The following is a 17782-nucleotide window of genomic DNA, read 5'->3' as shown; positions in this document are numbered from 1 at the left end:
AATTTTTGCAAGAGAAAATGGATTTCTTTTTTATTTTATTAAACTTAACTATTTCAAATGGGCTCGGATCTCTAGGATACTTCCGTTTTGAGTCTAGAGACAGAGAATTAGGCTTGTAATCTTCTGTGGACAAATTTTTGGATAAAATAAAGTGTGCGAAAATGATGATGATGTTATGAATGATGACAAAATTGATAATCAATGACTGATTATGAATGGATATGAATGAATAATGTAAAATGAATTTGAAAACGAAATTGTTTAAGCTTGACCTGGCAAGGTTCGTGATGGTTTACCGCTTGCCCAGTGTCGAGAAGTATGTCGGGTTCGTGGTGGTGTACCGCCCATATGTTTTTAAAAGTGAATGCTTTGTGGGGTTCGTGGTGGTTTACCGCCTACATGTGTGTATTGTTTTTCCAATTGAAGATCTTGCGAGGTTCGTGGTGGTGTACGCTCGCAATGGTAGGGTTCGTGAGGGTGTACCGCCCACCGATTTTCAAGATGACGATATCCGAGTTAGCTACCGGATGTGTCGGGTTCTGGAAAAGTAACCGACACGTGAGCTCATGGCCTGTAGGAAAGGCATGCATCATGTGCATTCGTATGTTTTGTTTGAGTGGGCATTATTTTGGCTTGCTTAATTGTTTATTCATGTTAATTGCTAATTGCCTACTTGATATACATGCTTTTTGCATGTGCTTGACTTGTCTATTTCGTTTATCTGTGCATCGGTGATCTAGAGGGTTAGAGGAAGGGCGGAGAACTTAGGGTTTTTAGGTTAGAACTGTGATAAAAATCAGGAATTCTTAAACTTAGATACCTCTCCTTAATTTATGGTTTTAGATTTTACTTTTAAGTTAGAATCTTTTGTCAGAAGTTCTAGGATTGCCTTTGACTTTTCCGGGACCTTATATATTAGTTATGTGGGCACTGTTACCATGCTGAGAACCTCTGGTTCTCATTCCGTACATACTTTGTGGTTTTCAGATGCAAGACGTGAGGTACCTCGCTGAGGCATGCTGGAAGCTTCTGATAGTGGAGATCCTTGTCTTTGGGGCTTTATTTTGGATATATGTATATACGTAGATACTTTTATCTCCACTACTTATGATGTATTAACTTCCTCTTAGAGGTTATTTTGGAGAAATAGGTTCTGTAACTTGTATTTTGGGCTTATTTTGGATTCTCTTATATATATGTTATATACTTATGTGCTCAAGCCGATTTATCTTTGCGAGCCGAGTCTTGAACTTTGATATTTGTACCTTGAAACTCTCTTTTGGTTATATCCATATTAGCTTCTCTTATCCTTTCTGTTTATCATTTACGTATCGTGAGTGTTGCGCTTTTTGTTTTACTGTTTTCAATTTTAACTTTTCTTCAAAGGCTCCTAGAATAAATCTTCTTCAACTATATTATATATAAGCTTTTATTTTTAGAATTCGTAGTGCCTCGCCACTTCTATTTTACATCCTAGGTGTAAAGCTCTGTGTGGTAGGGTGTTACAAAGTGTGCCACCAGACTATTGAGTGAAAAATTTGAAAAGATGAGCGAGCTAAAGAAAGCGATCGTTCCTGAATTAGGTTTTGGTGGACTCGTGCACATTTCGAAAATGAATGTGCCTCACAAACTATTAAAGGAGTTGGCTAACTCCTTTAAATTGGGAAAAAACACACTGGAAACAAGCTATGATCTCGTGTAATAAATTTAGGTGTATATGAGTGATATTTGGGTGTATTTCAAGTAATAAATTGTTTTCTTTTTTGTAGGAGATCTATTTCCTGATAAAGTGAGTTATAAGAATCTTTCTTAAGAGAACAAACTGATTTTTAGAAGGTTCCAGGGCAACACTCTAAAGAATCTGACCGATGACATGATGAGTATCGGTGTTGAAAACGAACAAGATTGCCTGATGTTCAAGAGGATTTTCATCCTCTATATTCAGATAGTGTTCTTGTTTCCAACTACAATAAGCAAAGTATCCCGTGCACATAGCTCCAATTTTTGAGATGGAGAAAATAACGGAGGGCAACTTGGGAGCCCATGTGCTGAATTTCATCATCAAAGGTATAACAAATTACCGTTTGAAAAAGAAAAAATCAATTCACAGATGCCTCTATGCCTTGATGATAATCTATTTTCATCTAGCAAAAAACAAGGACAAGAAAGGATAAGAAAATCCTGAACTGTCCTGGGTTAGCAACTGGAATAGAGAGCAGCTGGTTGCAAGGATGAGAGTAGAGATAGATTGTCATATGATAAGCGAACATAATACCTTCTCTAATTTGGGTGTGTTTTATTTATGTAGATGCTATAAACTAACATTTCTACTATTTCAAGACATCGTCAAGATGGCAGAAACAAAAAAGAAATTGAAAGAAATGAAAAAGAAAAAGAAAAGAAAGGAGAAAAGAAAAAACAAAACAAAGAAGCCAAATTCATCATCTGAGAGTGATCCATCAGAGACTGAAGTTGATTTTTCCTCTGAGTCTGAGTTGGAAGAAGACTCAGAGGAACCTAGAAGGAAACAACCCAAAAGGACGGTCCAAAAGTAAGTAATATTTTTGGGTCTATTTTGTCAGTTTTAAGGTGTTTTTTCCTAAAGATTGTTTACTTTCCAGAATGGAATCCAGAAAGAGGAAGCAGATTTTAGAGTATTCCAGTTCAGAAAGCAAAAGTGAATCCAATGATGAGTAAGATTCTGAAATTATTATCAATTTCTTTCCTGTTTCTATCAAAATTTAATGTATTAACAGAGAGTTTCTCATTTAATTTCAGGAGTGAAGAATCATTGCCAATTAAAAAATAAAAATCAAAGAAAAAAATTCACACTCCCGCCAAAAAGTATGCATTGCTTTTGAGAGTATCTCATCATCAATATTGTTGTATTTGTCTGATTCATAATTTTTTGATTTTCAGGACGCAATCCAAAAAAAGAAAGCACATAATTGAGGATTCGTCTTCAGAAGAAGAAATTCATTCCTATGATGGGTAAGATACTTTATAAAGCTATCTTACACTCTATAATCAAAACTATATCTTATTAACATGTACTTTTGAATGTAATGTCAGAACTGAAATTGGAACCGAAACAATAGAAGAACTTTTAAGACAATAAAAAAAAGAAGAAAACAAATGAAGAGGCTGCTGCACAGGGGTATGTTGAATTTGGGTGTATATTACCTTTTTTAAGGTGTTTTGGTTGCTGATTATTATTCTTGCTTTATTTGATAGAATTTTGATATCCTGATTTAACTAAAAAGTATTTTTTACTGAATGATATTTATTCTATACTTAGAATGCCGAAGGTGAACTTAGCAAACGAGACTGATCCTTTGTTTCAAGGACAAACGGATCAAAGTAGTGTAAACAAACCTTCAGATTGCATGTAATTTATTTTTCTTATACCACTAAATTCTTTTTTTACCATATTCTTCTAATTCTGTATATATTTTTTTAGAACAAAGAGCCCTTTAATATTTTATTCAAGAAAAAAAAGGCAGGAAAAAAAACAAAAATCTGCAACTACGTAAGTTCTCAAAAAAATGAGCCTTTCCGGGTGTATTTGGTTATTATTTGGGTACATTGTTTTCTTATTTGGGTGGATTTCAGGTTGAGTCGGGAAGAAGAATCGGTCAGTGACCCAGCTCAACAACAGATGGTTGTTTTTCAACCTTCTAATCATCTATTTCAAAGGGCTTTCTTAACGTATTATTTTTGTCTTGTTTAGAGTTCCAATTCAACTATGCCTGCCTTCATCTCAGACAACATCAGTAAGCCCTGTGCCACCATTTGAACCATCTGCCCCAACAGAGAGGTGAGGAATAATATTCAGGTGTATTTAGTTATTATTTGGGTTTATTGTTTTCTTATTTGGGTGTATATCTCAAAAATTGAGCTGTAATTGATTTTTTTATAATTTGATTCATTTTCTCTAACCCTGCAGCACTCCACAACCCCAGAAAGTTGATGAAAGCACACCGACGGTGCCACCAGCTCAATCTAAAATGTAAGTTCAGCACAATAGAACTTAGTTTTCGGTATCATTCGTCTATTCTTATTCTTATAGTACGATATATCTCAACACACAGTGATTTAGCCCCTGAAGCCACTGCTGCTGCACTATTGATGATGGCCCGGACAGCATCTTACGTACTTAGGAAATTTCTGTTGCCATCATTCAGCCTTGGCTTGACTGATTCAAGCCAAGAAGAAACACAGACCCAAGAGGGGTAGGGGCAACCAGAACCTCAGGTGGGAAAAAGTTCGGAAACCGGAGTACTAATAGAAGAATTAAATGAGCTGGTGGAAAAAATTGCAAATAGTAGAGAAAAGACAGCATTGAATTTTGCAGAGGGTAAAAGTCCCCCAATTGAAAAGCAGACTGTGGGCCAGATTTTTGACAAGTTTGAAACTCCTGCAAGGAGCAATTTAATGTCGGCCAAAATGAAAGAAAAATGCTACCTTTGGGCTACACGTATAAGAACATACGGGGACGGAAGTACTGATGAGTATGATCCAATTTGCACACTCAATGCTCAACAACCATTGGTGTTGTCAAGAGTCCACTTTGCATCTCTAAAAGCTGCTTCATATATCAAAACTGACGTAAGATTAGAATAAGATTAATGATTATGTTATGACATGTGACTGCAATATTGATTGATGTAATTAATTTGGCTATTTTATTTTTCTAGATTGTCACTGCTATGTGCCTGATCTTGAACCAAGAAAATATTAAAAGATTCCAGTAAGAAATTTACTGTCTCCCACCTAATATTGTGGTAAGGTGCAATGTAATAGAATTTGGGTGTATTTTATTATCTTTTGGGTGTATTAAAAGATTTCTTTTGGTGTTTCACAAATGCTGCAGAACATGGCCATTGGAAATCATCCAGGTGGGGAGTTCTTACAGCCGAAATCCAAAAAGCCATTTAAGGTCGAAGACTACCCAATGTTTATACCCTTTTTGGACCTGACAAAATTAGCATCACATCCATATGTAAGTTTTCTTTTCTAAAACTTCTTATCACAATTCTTTGGTTATGTGCGAATTAAACTAAAACACTGTTCAATGTGAACATGCTTCAGATTTTTGCACATGTTTGCTATTCAGAGCATTGGTGGATATAGGTGGCTGACGTAAGAAAGAAAAAATTTTATATACTTGACCCATATCACAAGGAGTGTCCCTCCAAACCCAGAATGAAGCTAATTAAATTTATCGTAAGTTGATTATATTTTTTGCGTTTTAAAATTTGGGTGTATTTCAATTCAAAGTAAGGTGTATAGTGTGATCCTTTGGGTGTATTCATTTATTAGATTTATTCTTTCTTATATTTTGTTTTATTTTTTATTTTTAGGGGTACGTGATTTCGAGAATTAGGGTATATGCCGGGGGCACCTCTCAAGAGAAAAGATCGTGAAATTGAACTTCCATACATTAACATTTCAGGCCAACAAACACCGTATAAATCTTTCACTCTGAAAATTGTGTTTTCTCTTGCTGTCCTATTTTAATTTGCTAAATTATTTTTGGTTTTAAGCTATGATTGTGCTGTTTATGTAATGAAATGGTTTGAAATAATCCAGCCTCAAAACGTTAACAAGGGGAAGTATGAGTGGGACAATTGGACTCAGGTTATTGTGTTTAAAACTATATAACTCTCTATTACTTTTCTAAATTAACAGAGTTGATTAAAAGAATATTCTTTCAAACTGTAGGCGGAGGTGGACCACTTCAGAGTTGAATTTGCTTCCCGAATTCTTTTTCATGAGATGAATCGTGACAGAGATACAGTGATTAGGGGAAGTGAAGCAATGAGATTGTCGAAGCCATCTGCAGTGTTATTGAGTCCATATTGTCAAGTAGATTCATATGATATTGACAGTGACAGTGATTAATTTCAGTGTTATCTAGTCTTGAAATAGTTTGATCACTTGTAAATTTTGTGAATATTTAATGCAGTTGTATTATAAAATTTGTTTGCATAAATAAACTGTTTGTGCTGTATTCAAAAGCTGTAAATTACAGGTACAAAAAAAATAAAGGAAAACAACACCAAACCAACTAATACACCCAATTACGTTAATTATATACCCAAATATGACCCGTATACACCCAAATATATACCTTAAAGCCCTAAACCCTAAAACCCTAACCTAAACCCTAAACCACTAAAACCCTAAACTCTAAGTCCTAAATCCTAAATCCTAAATCCTAAACTCCTAAACCCTAAACCCCTAAATCCTAAACCCCTAAACCCTAAAACCCTAACCACTAAACCCTAAACCCTAAAATCCTAAAACCCTAAACCATAAACCTTAAAACCCTAAACCCTAAACCCTAAACCCTAAAACCCTAAACCCTAAACCCTAAACCTTAAACCCTAAAAACTAAACAAAACACTAATTTCTAACATAAACAGCAGCATCTAAAAAATATAAAATTAAAATGTCAAACACAAGAGAATTCAGAAATACACCCAAAAAACTGAGCGTTACACCAATATCCTGTAACTATACACCCAAAAACTTATCTGCTGCTGCTGGATCCCTAAACTGATAATTCATAACATGTCCGTGATATTGGTTGGAATTTGCTTGCACCACTGATGCAGCATCAAAAAGGTTTAATTGGAAATAATAAACTCACATATTAGCAAAAATATTAACAAAATAATTAAACTCAATTACCACCTATTTAAAGAACATCGCTTTTACCTCGCTTAGAGCTCTCGTTTTCTTCTTCTTTGAGGGATTTGCAATCTATTTGTCCAACTTTGAACATAGCCTATTTTTTGGACATCTTCTTGTTCGAACCCTTGGAGGGCTTTGAAGCTCGTTAACGGATTCCAAGTTGGCATCTTCATGAGATAATGAACAGGTCACCTTCCTTTTGGCTTTCAGTTCTTCCATCTCAACCATGACGTTATCGTAGGCACGGTGCAGAATGGCAGTCAACTCCTCAGATTTTGATACAAATTCGCATATATTTTGCTAACGAAACACCAATTCGTCAAACCTCTTGCTTCTTGGCTCCAACAGTGGCTCGTCGTGGCTGCTCTTGATGTGTGTGTGTCGCTTCTTTAACTTCTTGATCCATCGTTCAATATATATCTCGGTTACAAAACACTAATTTCCCTAAATCTAATTTCCCTAACCCTAGCCGCCATACCCCTTTCCCCAAAAACAACATAACACCCATAGCTTCAGTAAACCAGAGAAAGAAAGGAAAGAAAGAAAGGGAGAAGAAAGAACAGGGAGAGCAGAGAGGAGGAAGGAGGAAGAAGGAGGCGGCGCGTTGGGTGTCACTGCCATCGTCACCGTCGCTGTTGGCAGAGGAGAGAGGAGATCCGAGAGAGAAGGAGATCGCATAGCTGCCACTGCCCAGCCGCGTCGCCGCCGTCCCATGGAGCTGTCGCTGAACCACCGCACGAGGGAGACGAGGAAGAAGACACCGTCACTGCGCCACGCGTCGCCGCCGACCTGCCTTGAAGCCGCCATCGCAAATCAAATCTGAGGCGAGAGAGAGAGAGACGCGAAGAAGGAGGGGACCGCGCGGTGCCGCCGTGCCCAGTCGTGCCCTCACCGCGAAGCCATCACCGTCGATCCGTCTTTGTCAATGGAGACCCCACCGTTGAGCTGCTGCACCGCCGCTGCCGCCATTGGGCTTGCCGGGAAGGTGAGCTCGAACGAGAGTGGGAGAACACGGAGGATTGCCACTGTGGGTGTCGCTGCCGAAGCTTCTGGCCATGCCTCTGCCGCCGGAGAACGTTGCTGCCGCCTGAAACCACCACTGAAGCCTGTATCTGTGTGGTAAGCTCTAAGCTTGCTTTAGCTTCTTTGTCTGTTAAGTTAGTTTTTACTGTGAGAGTGGTTGCTGAGATTGTCTGTGTCAGGATATATGGTCACTGTGAATTTTTCTGTCATATGCCACCATCGGAGCCGCTAAACCGGTGGTAAGATCGCTGCTGCTCTGTGTTCTTTTACAGTAAGTATTTACGTTTCGAAAAACCTTCGCGTTAGTGTCCTGTTATGTGTATTAAAGTCTTTGCGATATTGATGTGTTAGGAATCAGTAACCGAGCTTACATGTAGCGATTAAGGCTGTTTCTGCTATTGGGAAAGCAAGCGGAGCTGAGGCTTCAGTTGCCGCTGATTTTGGGCTTAGAGAAAAGAGTTCAGTTGACGCGTTTGGGTTATGGTTTCTCATTTCGAGGTAGGGGCCTTTTTCAGAAAACTATACTTTATGATTTAGAATTGTTATATATGGATGCTGCTATGAGAAATATATTTTTAGTGATTGTATAAGTCTTATGTATTATTTAGTTGTCTTGGTTGGATATGAATGTTTGTTTGACTGGGTTATTGTTTGGTTTGGTTCGGATCCGAAAAGGGTGGCAAAGTCCAAGTTTTAGGGGAGATGCTGCCAAATTTTTATGAAATTAAGATTTTGTTTTAAAATGTGATTTAGAAAATGATTTGGACTTGAGAGGTCCTATTATTTGGTTCTTGATTTATTAAGAAATTGGTGTTTCGAGTTTAAGCTGTTTAAGAAAAATTCATGTTTTCCGATTGATTTAAATATGAAAGGGCCTATGTTTTGAAGATTGATTAAGGAAGTACCTTTGGAGGAGTTTTAATGGATTTTAAAAGAAATTGAATTTTGATTAATTAAATTCGTTTTGCTTTTGAGGTATTCTTTTAATTTTGACTTAGCAAGATTAAACAATTTCGAGCCCTGGAAAGGTTTCCGATTTAATAATGAAATGAAATTGGTTTTTAGGCTTAAATAACTTTGATTTTGAAAGTGGATTATGAACCTGGAATAGTTGAGATATGAGGATTTTGAATTTTGAAACAAAGATGAGTTTGAATTTTTGGGTTTTAAAGTAAAGTAATTTGAGAAAAAAGGTGAAATATGGCAAGAATGATTATTTGACTTGGTTTGGATTGTGAATGAAGTGCGGAAATGATGATGAATGAATGATTATGAATGAATATGTGGCTTATGAATTTAATGTTATCTGAGATACGAGTTTTCTTGGGTACAGAACCGTGACTTGCCACCACGTGTTTCAGGTTGAGACTCGATACTCTGTTGACCCTACGACGTAAGGGTGATCGGGCACGTATAAATTTCCGGGAATGGTACCCCCCATTGAGTGATTTGATATATATATATATATATATATATATATATATATATATATATATATATATATGAGAAAAAGCTATGCATAGACTCATAGGGATGCACGTCGGGGGACAGTCCAGGGGTTTAGCAAACTGGACTTGTCGGGTTGGCTTGATAACCGACAGATGATACTCATCAGCCATAGGGCAGGCATTCATTATATGCATCTACGTGACCTTTTTTGGGTGTGCATATTGTAATTAGTTTGCCTACATGAATAATTATGTCTAATTGCTAATTGCTCTACTTGATATAACTGCTTGATTGTGTTTGACCTTCTTACTTGTGTTTGTGACTAAAAACTGGTTGGATTGTGGTGGATTGACTGTTATTGAAATGTTTGGGCCTATAGCCCTGATTGATTATGTGATGGGCCGAAGGCCGTGAATCGTTTGTGTTTTTAGTTTAGTAAAGTATGAAAAACTAAACTGGTTCAGCATAGACTTAATGAACCTATGCTTGGAACAGTTTGGTCATTCATACTGTCTAGGAAAAGCTCTTTTAAAAGGGTTTGGATTTTTGGAGAATTAATGGAGTTCTCTTTTAAAAAGGATTTTCAATTTTGAATTCGGATCTATGGTTTTGAAAAGATACATAAGGCGGGTAACAATCATTGTACTTTAGAAACAGTTTTTATTTTCACGTATCCTATTATAATAATTCTGCAACCCTATAGTGAGAACCCTTTCGAGTACGATGTTCTCACTCCCCTACAGGTGTTTCCTTTTCAAGATATGGACGAGAAAGTCACGAAGAGTTTATTCTATTTTCTGTTTATATGATGTATTGTAGTAGTTACCTTTTTTCCTCGCCTTTATCCTTACAAAGTTTTATAAGAGGGATAGGAATTGTATTAGGTAATGCTTGTAAATTGTTTATATATATGTATCCTTTGTAAGTATTAATATTTGTATGGATGTATGTTATCTATTAAAAAGTCTTTTGAGCAGTAATACGAATTAAGTTTTGAACAAGCTCATATTTTAGTATTAAATATTATAAGAATAGTCGTAATACCCGAACTATCAGAGTGGCTCAGCTGGAAGTGTAACATTTTGATAGTTAGGGTGTTACAATATCTCTCTAACTGTTAACCTGATTTTAGAAACAATCAATCAATAAATAACAACGAAACAGGAGAGAAGCACACGGAGTTTCAAATTTCAATTCAATAATACACAAAATCACACATGTGAATCGGAGAAGATAAGGCAGAGGACTTATGAAAAACACCGGAACGTATGATATGAACAAAGAGGTCGACGATTCTGATTCTGATTTTTTTTTTCTTTTTGGTCTTGGGTTCTGATTATGTTGAATTGGGGTTAGGAATTTTATATTTTTTTACTGGTGCCTACAACGTCGTAGTGGCACCGTTTTTTGTTTTTGTCTTGGGCTAAGCCCAAAGAATCCTACCCGAACCAAAACCCAACCCACCTGACCCAAACCCCATTTGATCATCCTCTCACAATGAAGACGACGCACAAAGCTTCTTGTTTCCATGGCTGCCGCGACTCGCCTCCAATTGATCTTCGGGTCTGGAGTCAAGACTTGATGCAATTGAGCTGGCCCAAACAGGTCTCTCCCCAAGAAGATCCGCTGCAGAGGATGACGGAGTCCGCTTAGCGCTGAACGCTGCCCTGCTTTCGCCGACGATCTCCTTTGATTCTCATCCATCGAAAACTTTCACTCACGCACTGCTCCTGTTTCAAGCATGGTGTCAATTGCTACCTCCGAATTCTCATCCATCTGCGCTGCTGCTTGCTGTGACTGGCCCCCTTTTTCATGTATTGCTGTAATTGTTCCTCAACTAATTCTTTGAGGCTTCTTTGTTTTCATGTCATTGTGTTTGTAGCCCACCCAAATTCACAGAATTCATCGTCACAGTGTTCGATCAATTGCATATGGTTGCGAATTGCGATTCCGCTGCGAGTTCTCCCTTATACAGGAGAATAGGATAATATATAATAGGAAAAGTATGAGGAGCCAATGGAATATTTGTACAATGTGTACAATGGAGGTTTAGGGAGTATTAGAGATATAACCATTAGTGTTATCTTTTTCCATCAACTGAAGCTTTTGGGATGAGTGGTATCATGACATGGTATTAGAACTCTAGATCCAAAAGGTCAAGAGTTCGATCCTTGGTGAACCCAAAAATCAGTTTAAGCTTTTGGGAAGATGTTTATTATCCCTAGTACTCGGATGGTTATTCTAGATAGTATGAGGGATGTTCATTTTGTAACTCAATATCCCATTGTACAAATAGTCCATTGGCTCCCTAGCAGGACTCTATATAATAATATTATCATTATTTTATTATCTATTCTATTATATAAAAATCGGATGTCTGCACTTAATGATGAAGCTGACGTGGCATGCTTCTGAGAGTGTTTCCCGATTTAATTTATTTGATTTGATTTGATTTGATTTGATTATATATTTAAATATTATAATTAATATGATTTAGATAATTTATTATCATTTATATTACTTAATTAATTATACTACATTAATTATAATTCGTTCTATTAGTGAATTAATCTTTTTATTTATATAGTCTAAAATAAAATAAAAGTTTAAAATAAAATAAATAAATTGTTATTTATTCTAATTAAATTTGTTTATCTACTACATATCAATTAACATTAATTTATAATACATTAATTTATAATCCTTTGACTTAAAAAAAATGAAAGCCCAGCGCCCGGTTTGGACCGGACCGGTATACATTCGGTTTGCCTAATACGATGTCGTTTCGGGGGGGGGGGGGGGAGGAATAACGCGTTAGTGCATTACTGATTGCTGGTCTCCCTATTCTCTTTTCTTACTTTCAGTCATTTCTTCATTCAAAGATTAGAAAAAGGAAAAACCCTAGCTAGCCTCCACCGCCGCCGAACGGATTGACCGGTTGCCGCCGTCCGTGGCTGTCCGAGGAGTCTTTCTTTGTACTGTCGTTGTTTTCCAAGTCAGATCCCCTATTTGATGTCTTCTTCATCACTCGGCGCCCATCCTCCGTCGGATTCTTCCTGCTGCTCGTGGTCGTCTTGTCGCCGTCGTCTCGACGTCATTATCTCGAAGGTCAGTGGCTTTGGTGCGCACCTATTCTTCGATTTTCATTTTATTCTCTGAATTTCTGTTCTGAATCAACAAATTATTGAATGATTATAGGGTTTTGTGTTTTGCTGAAATCTTTGAACGATTGTTTGATTTTTGAGTTCTGGCTCTGTTGTACTGATGCTGCTTTGTGTGTTTTGTGTTTTGTGTTTTAGATTACACGGAACAAAAAAAACCACTTACTTGGAACACTTGCACACAAACATGCCCAGTCCTAACAGCAGCTTCCCAATGAATCCTTGGTTGGGTCCTTCCCCTGTTCTCAGAACCTTAGCTGTAATCATGGTAAGTCTCTAAACTAATTAATTAATGTATGTAATTTAAAACCCTAATCCCAAATTGCATGCGACCAACATGTAATTAATTTTATCATACAATTGATCCTATTTTTAATACGTCTTTTCACGTAATTTTTTTTGTTTTGTCTAAATCTTATATATTTTTTTTATTTGTCTTATGTTGCAATATTTTTTTTGGAGTCAATAAAAATCAATTCCTCAGATTTTAAATTATAGAAAATATGATACTATCCTCTCAACACAATCTTTGGTCATATATGGAAGGTACTGATAACAAACCTTTTGGGAATTATATCAGATTAGGAAACAAAAAATTGGTGCTATATATCAAATTTAATTCTCATAACGCCTTTAGTCTGTACCTCTTGAAATGTCAGTATCTATGATATAGAATGTTTTGACAACATACAAAAATAAAATAATTTCATGCCTTTTCGAAACTTATTGTGATTTACAGTTCCTAATTAGTGTATGTAAATATGGTGATTTCCTCTTCAGCATATATTGCTTCTTATTTTGATTTTTCAGAATTAAACTCCAGTTTGCCATGTAAATGGAACACAGTAAATGTTGGCCGTTGATTTCTAACCTACAATTGAATTTTATTTTATTTATTGATTATTGATTTATTGATTTATTGATTTTATTGATATGATTCAGATTCTTTAATCTTGAATAGTCTAAACACTTTCCCTTTTTTTTAGCTGGATTTTGATAGGAACGTAAAGATTCTTGCAATTCTTACCAATACTGGGGCTGAACAGTGCTGTGACTCTCTATAAGTTTGGCATAGGTGATCACCACATTTGTTCTTTATCTACACTGAAATTCAATTTATTTAAGTAATTTTGTAGTGGCAGGTAGCAATGGCAGCTAGGTGAGTTCATGTGCCATGTGGATTGTTTCACAATAAGTTTTTTTTATCTTTCACTAAATATGAGGTCTTTGATTTTTAGGTATGATCTCATCAATTGTATCAATGCTGGTCCAGCGCATAAGGTGTAGAAGCTCAAAGTACGTGTCATTAGACTTTGGACCGTTTCTCAATTTGCAAGATCTGGGATGAAGGCACCTATTGAGATGGTTGTCCTTGATGAAGAGGTAAAATTTTCTCTTTTCATTTCAGATTTATTTTGGTAATGACTGAGCAATAAACCTCATTTATCTATGACTCTATAAAATTAATGCATTCAGGGAGATACAATTCAATGCACTGTAAAAGACATATTTGTTCCTATCTTCGAGGGCTTACTCACTGAGGGCAACGTGTACGTGGTCACTAATTTTGGAGTTGCTTTGAATACCATCAAGTTCAAGCCTACTAGACACAAATTTAGGATCCATTTCAAGAGGGACACGATTGTGCGTCCGGTACAAGATTCTTCAGTTCCATTGAACGGATTTAATTTTGTTCCGTTCAAAACAATTCAATCAGAGTCTAAAGAAGATGGTTATTTAGTTGGTAAGTACTTTGTTAGATTAATCTATGATGCATGTGTTATTTAATTCTTTAAAGTCTAATTTTTTAATCCTATATATTGTTTTGCACCATTTGCTGTCTTTTTTATTATGAGCATATAGTGGACAGATATAGATTCAATTGATGGTTGTTGTTATTCCTCTCAAGTCTCAACTATTGTAGATTCATATAATATTAATCTAAAATTTGTTTCATTGAGATATTATATTAAGGAAGAATTTTTTTATTATTCCCTTCCTGTAACAAATATTCCCTTGCTGTAATTTTATATTAAGAAATAATATAATTTCTAACTCAGTTAAATATTGTTTCATTTGAATTTCGTTTAATAAAAATATTTATATAATTTTGTGTATTATCTTTATAATGTCCTATAATTTTGTTTCTTCAGGAACTTCGATTTCTAGGCCCTAACTATTTATTAACAGTTTTTTATATTTTTATTTTTAAGAGAATTAAAGGGATCTAATTTCAACATGAATAAAATGCGTTGATTCCAAAGAGAAAAATTTGGGCATATAGAGTTTTGTTAATCAATAGATTGGTGCCTTTATTTTGTAGATGTGATAGGTCAGCTTGCTTCTAAGGGTAACTTGGTCGAATTCACACGGGACGGGAAGCCGTCAAGTTATATCACCATAGAACTTGATGATCTTGAGTAATGCTTAATATCTTTTTGATAGTGGCTTTTGTTTTAAAATCTTATTTTGGAATTTTGTGTCTCTCTTTAATCTACAATAATTGCTATTTCTTATAGGGGTGGACAGAAATTAAGGGTAACGTTGTGGCAGTCTTTTGCTTTTGAATTGCTCAAATATCTAGAGGAACACCCGTGTCTTACCTATGTGGTTATTCTCCAAATGGGCAAGATGAAATTTTATAGTGGTTTGTTTATTTGTTTATTTTACTGGTATTTGAATGCATGTTTTCTGTCATCATATGCTTATGGTATTTTCTTTGTTTTGTTATGTCTTTTGTAGGGGTCATGGGTGTATCTAACACAAACTACAATTCGAAACTGTTTATCAATGTTGAGTTTCCAGCTGCCAGGGATTTCTTTGCGAGGTACAGTGTATAGATCAGTATTGTGGTAAGCAGATTATTTATACAATGCTTTTGATTATTAAACTATTAACAAATTTCATAATTTCTGATTTAAAAATGCAAGGGTGAACAAATTGGATCCTGTTGACGGACAAGGCATAATGCCGCTGGTCTGTGGTCAACCTGTTTCAGATGAGGAGGATTTTTTGCGTCTGTCAGTCTACAAAACAATTGCAGAGATAAAGGAGCATAATCAGGTAAAATTCTTTCTTTATTAGTCTTCCTTTTTTTATTGTATGTTTTTATTGTATTAGTTCTAATGTTTGTTGGATCATAATCTCAATTGTTGTGTTGTACCCTCCCATCCATCGATTTTAGGATGCTGTATTTGTTACAGCCGGGACGATTAAAGAAGTTGAGACTGAATTTGGTTGGTGGTACAAAGGATGTAAGAAGTGTCGTTGTGGCTTGAGGGAACTTGATAAAAAATATTTCTGTCCCAATTACATTAGAGACTACGGGTTCTATGAGCCAAGGTATGACTCACGATACTTCTTTAACATTCACACATTATATACTCTTTGTCCTCGAAGATAATGGTGTAATCTATGCATTTGTATTATTTGCTCAGACACTATTAAATTATTATTATTCAAATAGGTATTTTTATAACATTTTTTATGAATTATATATAATAAGGATTATTTTAAACTATTCTCGCTTGTGGGATGGAGACTCTTGGATAATTCCCTTTTCTGAGTTTCCAGATCGAATATGGAATCTTATGTGTTGTTTTTGAGTTTGATGTGAAGTTTCACACTGCTCATGATTATTATTTTTTTCTTGATTACATGTTGTAAAATTCTACTTGATTAGTAATTTTTTTTTAATTAAAAGGCACTGCTCATAATTTTTGCTTTTGTTATGGCCAGTCGGTGATAATTGTGTGAATGTGGGGTTGGAGATTTAGATTAACTATTATTGAAATCACATTGCAAAGTTACTTCCGTGGCTTGCTATTTCTGTGTTTTTGGATTCTGATTCACAAGGGAAATATAAAAAGATTTATTGGCTACTGGTTTGTTTAGCCTTGATTTGTTCACGGGGTCACTTGCTTTTAGATTTTTTTAATTCCATTTGATATGTTTTATTCTTCCTTGTGGGATGGAGACTCTTGGGTAAGTCATTATAAAATTATTTGCATCCAATTCAGTAATAGCATAGTATAGACACTGATTATTGGTAAGATTTATGTAGTGTGTTGTTCTTGGACTGTATATTTTTTGGTGAATAATAGGTACATCATCCACATAAGGGTGATAGACCACACCGATGCTGCCTCTTTTGTTTTGTTCGATGGAGAAGCTGCAAAGTTTCTTGGAGTTTCTGCTAAGGACCTTAGGCAGTCTTGTGTGACTAAGGTTTGATGTCATATTCATTTTTTTGTGTTAATAGTCTGGACTATACCTTAATTTTTATTACTTATGAGAGCATGAATGAAGTTTTTTTCCCTAACTGTGAAGGGTGTTGAGAAAAATTCCTGTCCCGAAGAGATTAATAAGCTTAGGGATATTAAGTTCATCTTCAAAGTGCAACTCAAGATGAGGAATCTAAACTCTTATGAACCATATGTGATTCATGTGCTGAGAATGACTAATGAGAATTCTCTGGTCTCTGCCTTCCTGGATAAATACAATCCTGACACTGTAATCCCCTCTGTCTAATAACTTTTTCTTTTGTTTCTGTATTACAAAAACAGATCAACCAGATTTTGATGATGTCTTTTTATTGAATCAATTGTTTTGTAGGGCCTTTTGTCCCATGAAAATTCTGAACTATTGAGTTTGTCTACTGGTCCATACAACACTTCTAAGGTTTGTGTCAAATGATTTCCAATTTAAATTGTTACAGTGATGTTATTAATTTTTACATAGTAACTAAAATATTATTATTCTTATATTTATTGGTACATGATGGCATATCCCAGGCTTGTGAGAGTGAGCCAACTCCATCACCTGCAGTTGATGAGAAACATAATTCTAAGATTCTCGGAGCTAAGAAATATATTGAAGAGATTGGAGAGGAGTCAGTTTCATCCAAATCTAAGAAAGCAAAGTGGGTTGTGGTGGAGGACTAAATCAACACGCCTCTACACAGTTCGATTTAAAATATAGGAGAATAATTTATTTAAACTATTATTTGAATGAACTATGGTTGTTTGAAAGTTATTAGGATCTACAATATATGAGTAGTTTATTTTTCAAAGTTTTTGTGTTGACATTAATTTATCTCTTATAACTTGATACAAGAGTTGTTTCGTATATTTGTTTATTTAATCCAAGATTTTGAGTGTGTTTTCTTTTAATAAATAGTTATTATTATTATTAGTATTTGAATAATTATATAAAAAAATGAAAGCCCGTTGAAGAAATAAGTGTAATATTGGTGGTGGTGATAATATGTTGGCAATTGCAAGGAGAGTTGAGTGAGATTCAACTATGCACAGCATGTTTGGTCTTGGAATATCTTGAACCTTGCATTGGAATCCCCTCTCTCACATGGATATGATTACTACTTTGAGAACTTGGGAATAAATCATGCATTACTGAAATTATTTGCTCATTCAGCATCATTATTATTATCA

The 17782-nt window shown here is 35.4% G+C and overlaps 1 protein-coding gene and 1 long non-coding RNA gene across 2 annotated transcripts; both read left to right on the top strand.

The window, feature by feature from the left end:
* Positions 1-13819: 13819 nt before the first annotated feature.
* LOC140181993 (uncharacterized) lies at positions 13820-14980 on the top strand. Its single transcript, XR_011877755.1, has 3 exons — positions 13820-14076; positions 14656-14752; positions 14852-14980. It is a non-coding gene; the product is annotated as an uncharacterized lncRNA (long non-coding RNA).
* A 33-nt stretch (positions 14981-15013) lies between these two features.
* LOC112776757 (uncharacterized) lies at positions 15014-17275 on the top strand. Its single transcript, XM_025820997.3, has 7 exons — positions 15014-15159; positions 15263-15395; positions 15517-15674; positions 16436-16559; positions 16662-16844; positions 16947-17012; positions 17126-17275. Exons 1-7 carry the CDS (start codon positions 15017-15019, stop codon positions 17273-17275), a joined length of 957 nt encoding a protein of 318 aa, XP_025676782.2. The 5' UTR covers positions 15014-15016.
* The last annotated feature ends 507 nt before the right edge of the window (positions 17276-17782 follow it).

The sequence above is a fragment of the Arachis hypogaea genome, chromosome 19 (assembly GCF_003086295.3).
Source record: "Arachis hypogaea cultivar Tifrunner chromosome 19, arahy.Tifrunner.gnm2.J5K5, whole genome shotgun sequence".
Taxonomy (NCBI): Eukaryota; Viridiplantae; Streptophyta; class Magnoliopsida; order Fabales; family Fabaceae; genus Arachis; species Arachis hypogaea.
The sequence above is the reverse complement of the archived record's forward strand: the minus strand, read 5'-3'. Positions and strand labels throughout refer to the sequence as shown.

Coding starts and splice junctions, on each gene's coding strand:
- LOC112776757 (XM_025820997.3), top strand. CDS start 15,017: ATGTTTTCTGTCATCATATGCTTATGGTATTTTCTTTGTTTTGTTATG. Junction 15,160..15,262: donor GCCAGGGATTTCTTTGCGAG/GTACAGTGTATA, acceptor TAAAAATGCAAG/GGTGAACAAATTGGATCCTG. Junction 15,396..15,516: donor AGATAAAGGAGCATAATCAG/GTAAAATTCTTT, acceptor CATCGATTTTAG/GATGCTGTATTTGTTACAGC.